The sequence below is a fragment of the Kryptolebias marmoratus genome, linkage group LG21 (assembly GCF_001649575.2).
Source record: "Kryptolebias marmoratus isolate JLee-2015 linkage group LG21, ASM164957v2, whole genome shotgun sequence".
Taxonomy (NCBI): Eukaryota; Metazoa; Chordata; class Actinopteri; order Cyprinodontiformes; family Rivulidae; genus Kryptolebias; species Kryptolebias marmoratus.
In genome coordinates, this window is record NC_051450.1 from 10,800,687 (window position 1) to 10,808,001 (window position 7,315).

At 38.1% G+C, this 7,315-nt stretch overlaps 1 protein-coding gene across 1 annotated transcript in view; it reads right to left on the minus strand.

The window, feature by feature from the left end:
* The window catches only part of cnksr2a (connector enhancer of kinase suppressor of Ras 2a), a 69,111-nt gene that overhangs the window by 41,653 nt on the left and 20,143 nt on the right, over positions 1–7,315 (minus strand). Inside the window, exons 2-3 of the mRNA XM_017414116.3 lie at positions 4,100–4,263; positions 3,280–3,482 (exon numbers count right to left, since the gene is read on the minus strand). Coding sequence (XP_017269605.1) covers positions 3,280–3,482; positions 4,100–4,263 — 367 coding nt within the window. The remainder of the gene's footprint in view (positions 1–3,279; positions 3,483–4,099; positions 4,264–7,315) is intronic.

Genomic DNA, 7,315 nt, shown 5'->3' on the forward strand with positions numbered 1-7,315 from the left:
CACACACACACACATGCACAAGTGGATTTGAGTTTATTAAGTGAAAATGTTCCCACAGCTAAATGCAATGAAGACACGCTTGCTGAATGTCATACATTGAATAACACTCCTGATCATTCTCTTCCTGATAACAATGATAACAATGACCAGCTCATCAGTTGTAGTGTGAATGATTGTTCTATTACTTCTGTTTCTTGCAATGAAGATCTGCTTGCTGACTATGACGAGACAGAGGGGTTAAAGGGGAAAATAGATCAGAAACAAGGAACTTATGCACAGTTCACATCTGATGCATATAAAACCTTCCCTACCTTTGAGTTAACAATTTTGGAGAAAAAAGTTTCTTTTATGGTTGATTCAGGAGCAACATCATCAATAATAAGAAAAAAGGAATTCCATGTTATACCAAAACTTAGTGGAAACTACGTCTATTCTGTTTCTGCACCTGATTAACTTTTGGAGTCAATCCAATTCAGATGGATTAAAATACTAACCTCAAATTTTATGGCGGCTGAGAGCCATCCACAACACATACTCTGCTGCATAAAATCATGCAATGTCACAAAACATTGCTCATACTGGTTTTTGTTGTTGTTGTTTTTGTTTTCTACTAGAACGGCTATTACTGTCATTTCTCAGTGTAATATGATCTTAGTCTACAACTGGCATGCAAGGAGGCGAGTTGTATATTTTTTATTTTAATTATAAGTGAGCCTATAAAATCTTGAAACTACAACACTCACAAGTAATACCAAAGACAAAACTACTTTATAACTAAAGTAAACTTTATAACATACAATAATCAAAACCAAAACAAAACTCATCTTAACTTGATTGATTTTCCTTTTTTTCTCTTTAAGTGCTGTATTTTCTGACAAAATTTTAACTTAAAAATCTTTTTAGAGTTTTAGGGCTTTTATTTTGAAAGTGGTTGAGGAGGTCCAGCATGAAAGAATAGGTTTTAACCAATCAAATGAAAGCCTTGAAATAAGATCTGCACCTTAATTTTACCACATCTTTAATGGGGTTTTCTTAATACCAAAGTTGAGTATTGGAAACAGGGTTTTATCCTTTTATGCATCATACAGTTTTGAGTCAAGATTGAAGTGTGCTTGGATATGCCTGAATGCTAAAACATTGTTTGATGTGAGTTGAACAAACAATGAGGCACATTTATATTCACATTTGTTTCATAATAATTTTGTAAAGTCCAGAAAGAAACCTTGGAAATGAGGTGTTTCATGCACCTTGGAAACTGTGTGTTGTGCAGGAAAAATTACTATTATTTCATCTTTTTTTTATTTTTTTACTTTAAGCATTGCAGATGTTTGAAAAAGCACAAAAACCTTTAAACATGGTAAAAGAAAGAGATCGACTAAAGTAATATGGCTTTTTAAAGACTACTCTGATCTAGAACAGAATGATAAACACTGTAAAAGTGCATTTTGTAGCTATCAGCAGAATATATAACACATAAAATACAGTGTATGTGGTGAAGGTAATAATTCATGTGTGTACCTTCAAATGCACCTAGAAAAAGGAAACGAGGAGTTTAAACATTGAGTCAATATGTAAATTTTGGTAGATGAATTCAGACAAAAGTGACTTTTCGAATAGTAAAATAAAATGCATAGATATCAGGAGCAGTGGAAATATTATGAACATCAAACCCCTGCTGTTTTCTTTTTTTCAAATCATTCCCAGACAAATTCTGCTCATTTGCTGGCAGAGAGCTGAACTGCTGCTCCTTCTCTGAGCTCTAATAACAAGCAATCAGAGGGAAATGAAAGTTCAGTTTTAACATGCTTTATATGCCAATTTGCCTCCGTTATACCTCCTCTGAGGAGAAGTCATCATGCAGGTACTAATTTAAGATATGCTAACTTTTTTCCCCGTGGTGTTAGGGTCCATTATTAAATTCATACGTGCCTTTACAGAGTATTCCCCAGCTGCAGAAGTCAGTTTTAGAAAACAGGATTTCAGCACCTGTGTGATTGTGTTAAATTTAGTGATGTGCACCCGCTAAGATCTTTTCCCACATGTTTGCTGGACACGATCCTAAGCGTCTATTCCTTTCCTCAATGTCACTTCGCCACTTGCTGTTGCATCATCATACGTGGGCGACGCCTGCTTGTTCTCCAGAGTGTGTTTCACTGCCTGCTGATGTGAGTGATGTCTACGAGTGTGCTTTCTGCACCAGCATGTGGGTGTCTCTGTGGGTCTGCGGCTCCGTGCATTTATGTGTGTTTTTGAGGTCGAGATGGCCTAAGGACAGGTGTGGGTGTCTGGCATTTCAAGAACCGATGTCAAAGACCTTTAGTGCTGTATCTGACGTGTCTGCTGCGAGCGGGAGATCGTGTCAGGTCGTAAAGAAGTGAAGAGACACAAAGGATGGCTGAGGAGAGAAATACGGTGAATAAAAAGGACTGAAATAAAAACATATTGCTCAAAGCATGTCAACATGCAGCACCAGCAGGAGATGAGTTTATTCCTTTTTTTTATATAGCTGTAATTTCTATAATTTATTATTTTTATTCATCACTACAGTAAGTATTTTTTGGGTCTAAAATAAATAATCATGGTAAAATGAACTTTTTAGTTGATGTAAATGTATAATTTTTGGTTATTTATTTATTTTTCTGAAAGCTCAAAGAAACATTTATCGTTACAGTCAACATAATCAAATTAAATAAGATTAATTTATGTAAAACTAATCTTTAGTGCTAATAAAATAAATTTGTAGGCATTTGATTTGCAAACCAGGTGCAAAACAGGTGTCACAATAACTCTAGTTACAGTCAAACATACCAGTGGACGCTAAAATGACTACAAATATCAACAGCAAAGACATATCTGATTTAGTGAGACCAGAATGACTATCGGCCACAAAAAGAGGAAGGATTTCAGGGCCTTGATCTTCACTTTGCAGAGACAGCTAAGTTGATGGTGAGGACCTAATTTTATACAATAACATCAAACAATCAACCTGATAAGTTTCCCAAGCTGAACAGCAGATGTTTAAATGACAAATATAGGTTGGATTTTGGTTGTCGGTTCAAGATAATTCAGTGTAGTTACAACTCATATTGCAACTAAGCCTTCATGACCAATTAATCAAACAGGTTCTGTCAGCATGGAAACTGTCTGATTTCAAGTATCAATCACAACTGCAGAAAATGCAGCAGAAAATGCCAAAAAATGTGAAATTTGTTCAAGAAGAGAACATCTTATTTCCTTGAAATAAATATAGAACACAGCAGATTCTAGAAAAGCCCCAACCTGTCCAGCCAAGCCAGCAGGCTCTTGGCAGCGGTGATGAGGTCAACCACGGAGGTCAGCAGATCATTGGGAAGTCGCCGCGAGCTCCTGCTCTCTAATTGGCTGCTCCGGCGGCGGCTGGAAATGAAGTTCTGTAGGTTCTTGGCCGAGGCGCCGAGCTTGTGAGCCAGAGTCCTGACGCTCTCTGTCTCCAAACCTGAATTCTGGATGTACAGGGGGAGTCAGAGGGTTAACCGTCATGAATACAAATCATTTCTCGACCTGTGTGACCCTTTTTCTGAACGGTACTTTAATGACTTGCACTATAGAAAAACCCCGGACAAGTTTGTCTTTGTGGAATATTAAAAGATCTGACATCATAAATATGAAATATGACCAAAATGGTTTGAATTATTAAAGAGCGCAACTTAAGAGGTCAAATGGGTGATGGTTAAAATGACATTTATGTATTTGCCAAGTGTTCATTTGCTTTTTTAGTGTAAATATTTGTAACCAGCCGGCTGTAGGTTGCTTAGCTACAAAAATGATTCATGTTTAAATCCCTTCAAGGTATGGATGGGTATTGCTGATTCTTTTTTGGTATTTAAGAAAAGAATTTCAACACTCCTTAAATGAACCTTTACTTTGCCACAGTGACACTTGGGAATTGTAAAAAAATAAATAAATAAAAATACAAAAATGATGCAGGACACAAACACTTTACTCCCAGCAATTTGTTACTTGGCGCACTGAAGCAAAGCAGAATAAATTACAGCAGCTGCTTTAAAGGAGCCTAATAACAGTCAGGCACTCCAAACAAAACCAAACACATAAAACTCACCAGAGCACACAGCAAGTCCACGGCCTCCAGAATGAGCTCCTGGTGTCCGATGCGAGAAACTCCCAGCTCCTCGAGCTCGGCGTGGCTAATCCTCAGCAGCCGCTCCCCGCACACACCTGCACGCTCAAACACACTCACATACTGCTGCAAGCAGTCGTCCAGACCTGAAACAGACAAGCACAGCAATCAGCATTACTCTCAGTAAACACATATTTGTTCTAGAGAGACCTAGGAATAAAACAGACTTTTAATCTAACAGGCATGAAATTGTAAACAACTCACTGTGGAAAGATTTTGCTGTTAAAAGCACACTGTGCTACCTTTACTGTTTATGAGTTCCACATCAGGTATTAACAATTATTGCTGCAATGTTAGCATTTATCTTAAAACAAAACATAATAAGGAAAGGTGTCCAACTTGTTATCATGTTAGCAGATGAGGGAACACCACAAAAGGTTGAACACAAGAGAATATGGAATGAAAAAAAATGAAAAAGAATTGCTGGGAATCGAAAACCAAAATCTAAATAAAGGAATACCATTCCTGGAAAGAATGCATAGCACCCACTTCCTTTTATGCCAAAGTTGAGAGACAACAGAGCTGTAACCAATTTGGTTAAACCTTGAAAATAACAGAATGCACAATGTCATAAATTAGAACAATATCCCACGTAATCTTTGAGCACTTAAAGTATGTATTATGATTGGCTCTCATACCAAATTTCAACAGAAGAACTGTAAAATTGACTGAAATAAAGCAATTTTCTGTAGACTAAGGTTAATCAGCTGTGGAAGACATTTTGAATTGAATCGAGTCCAAAAGACAACCAGTTGTAGTTGCAGTTACTCCAGTAGTTAATGCCAAGGATTAAAGCACAAATATTACATCACACAGTGGATTGGGCTCAAAGTATGTGTTGGGGTTAAGGCTTATCTACTACCACACCAAATGTTAACTCAGTATCCGTAAAACTCCCAGATACTTGAACTCCTCCATGAGGATTGATTTATCAAGGTCTCATCTTCAGTAACGAAAGCGTTGCTTCGATCGGTCATGATGAAGAAAGAGTTGGGTCGAAAGACAAAACTTAATTTACTAGTCCCTCTATGTTCTAACCCTCACCTATGGTCATATGGTTTGGATCACGATGGAAAGAACGAGATCCCGATACAAGCGGCTGAAATGAGCTTCCTTCATAGGGTGGCCAGGCTCAGCCTGAGAGATAAGGTGAGGAGCTCGGAGTAGAGCTGCTGCTCTGTCACATAGAAAGGAGACAGCTGAGGTGGTTCAGGCATCTGATTAGGATGTCTCCTGGACACCTCCCTTTGGAGGTTTTTCAGGCATGTCCCATCAGGAAGAGACCTCGGGGCAGACCCAGAACTCGTTGGAGGGATTATGTGTCCTCTCTGCTATGGGAATGCCCCCGGAGGATCTGGAGAGTGTTGCTGGGGAGAAGGATGTCTGGGTTTCTCTCCTGGACCTGTTGTCCCCGCGACCCGATCAAGGATAAGCGGTAGAAGAAAGAAATGGAGATCTGTAAAGCTGATCAAGGTATAGTCATTTTTCTTTTTTCTAATATTAGCTGGATGTGGCAGCCATCTTGACTCACACTCACAATTCTGACCTCTCAATTATTTACACGCATTACGTTTAGTAAAACTGTTCAGAGGGCACCTTGTTTGTACAATTCGGTCTAGAGTTTCCTCCCTTTAAAGACCGCTTATCAGAACTACCATTTAGATTGTTCTGGATCAGTTCACTCAAATGAGTGAGGGAAAAAAAAACTAAAACCACAGAGTAAATCAACAATGGTCAAACAATAATAGAAGGAACTACATATACATGTTTTGCTTTGTTTTTTGTTGCTTTTTTTTTGCATTTTGTTCAGTTTAGATTGTGTCTCAAAGTGGCTACAGCATCATCCTTCTTGATTCTGAAGCATATTAAAACTGTAATAAATAAATAAATCTATAAGTCTGTGTATTAGAAGACAATAAACAAATAAATAAATAAAATGCACTTTTTTGTTTAGTAGGTTTATTTAAGCTTTGTGTTCTGTGTAACCCGGGTGTAAATTTCTAGCTTTCACCGGTTTCTCAAACTCTTCATTAAATCACGTGATAATCCTGATAATAGGGTTGCTCTCACGAGACTATGAAGCAACCAATCACTGCCCAGTTTCGAAGGTCACATGTAGTATTGCAGCCTATTGGATGGCTATATTAATTCGAGCAGGAAGTTTGAACACTAGATGCATTGGGGGGGAACAGAGCAGAGCTGAGCTGAGCTACAGGAGCCGACTACCACCAGACCAGCCAGGAGAGATGTCAATTGTATGTAGAACAACCGGCGGATCTGGTGAGTGTTGTTTTGACGTAGCGGTTAGCAATATGCTTGACTGTGAGGGGCTGAATGAACCCACACTGGGTTGAATAATTGTGTTTTAATCTTTCTAAATAGGATATTGATTGGATTGATAATGAATTTGATATTTATTGAATATAGATTTGTGTACACATCAGAACGATTGAATTGGATTTCAAAGTTTACTGGTCCTATTTATTTATACAGGCCAGAAGATGGCGAGCTAAATGTCCAGGCCTAGAGCCATAAGAAAAAGATTGCACTTGCGTGTGTGAAGACTTCCGCTCTCCTGCCAGGATGGTAGGAGGCTCCTTGTAGCCTGAGAACTTTTTCTGTCTCATCCTGACTCCTGATTTCCCACCTGGGATCTAAACCACATCGAGTTAAGTACCTTACCCAAAGCCAGCTTGTCTTGGGATTTGTTTACCCCAGCTTGGGGTCAAAGGACTGAAGGGTGTGGGCTTAGTCAACTGTGGGGATTAATTTATTTTGGTTTTGTTGTTTTGTTTTTCTTTTCTAGTATTGCGCATATTTATGTTTTTTGTATGGCCTTTTAGATGTCTGTTTTTCTTGTTGGATTTGTATGTTTTGATGTCTTTCACTGTGAATATAACTCACTAGCACACTGCAAATCTTCAGACTCCGTGTCTCCTTCATGAGTCGAATGCTAGTCTTCTGAGAAACCAGCCTAATTGATCCATTTATTTATATTGTATTCTTTAAAATATATTACATGTGCAGCTACTGGTTAACCTACCTTGCATGATGCTAGTTAGCATGATGTATAATAATGATTTAATTAGTTTACTGATACTTCAACTTTTAGCCGACAACCAAAAAAAAAAAAAAAAA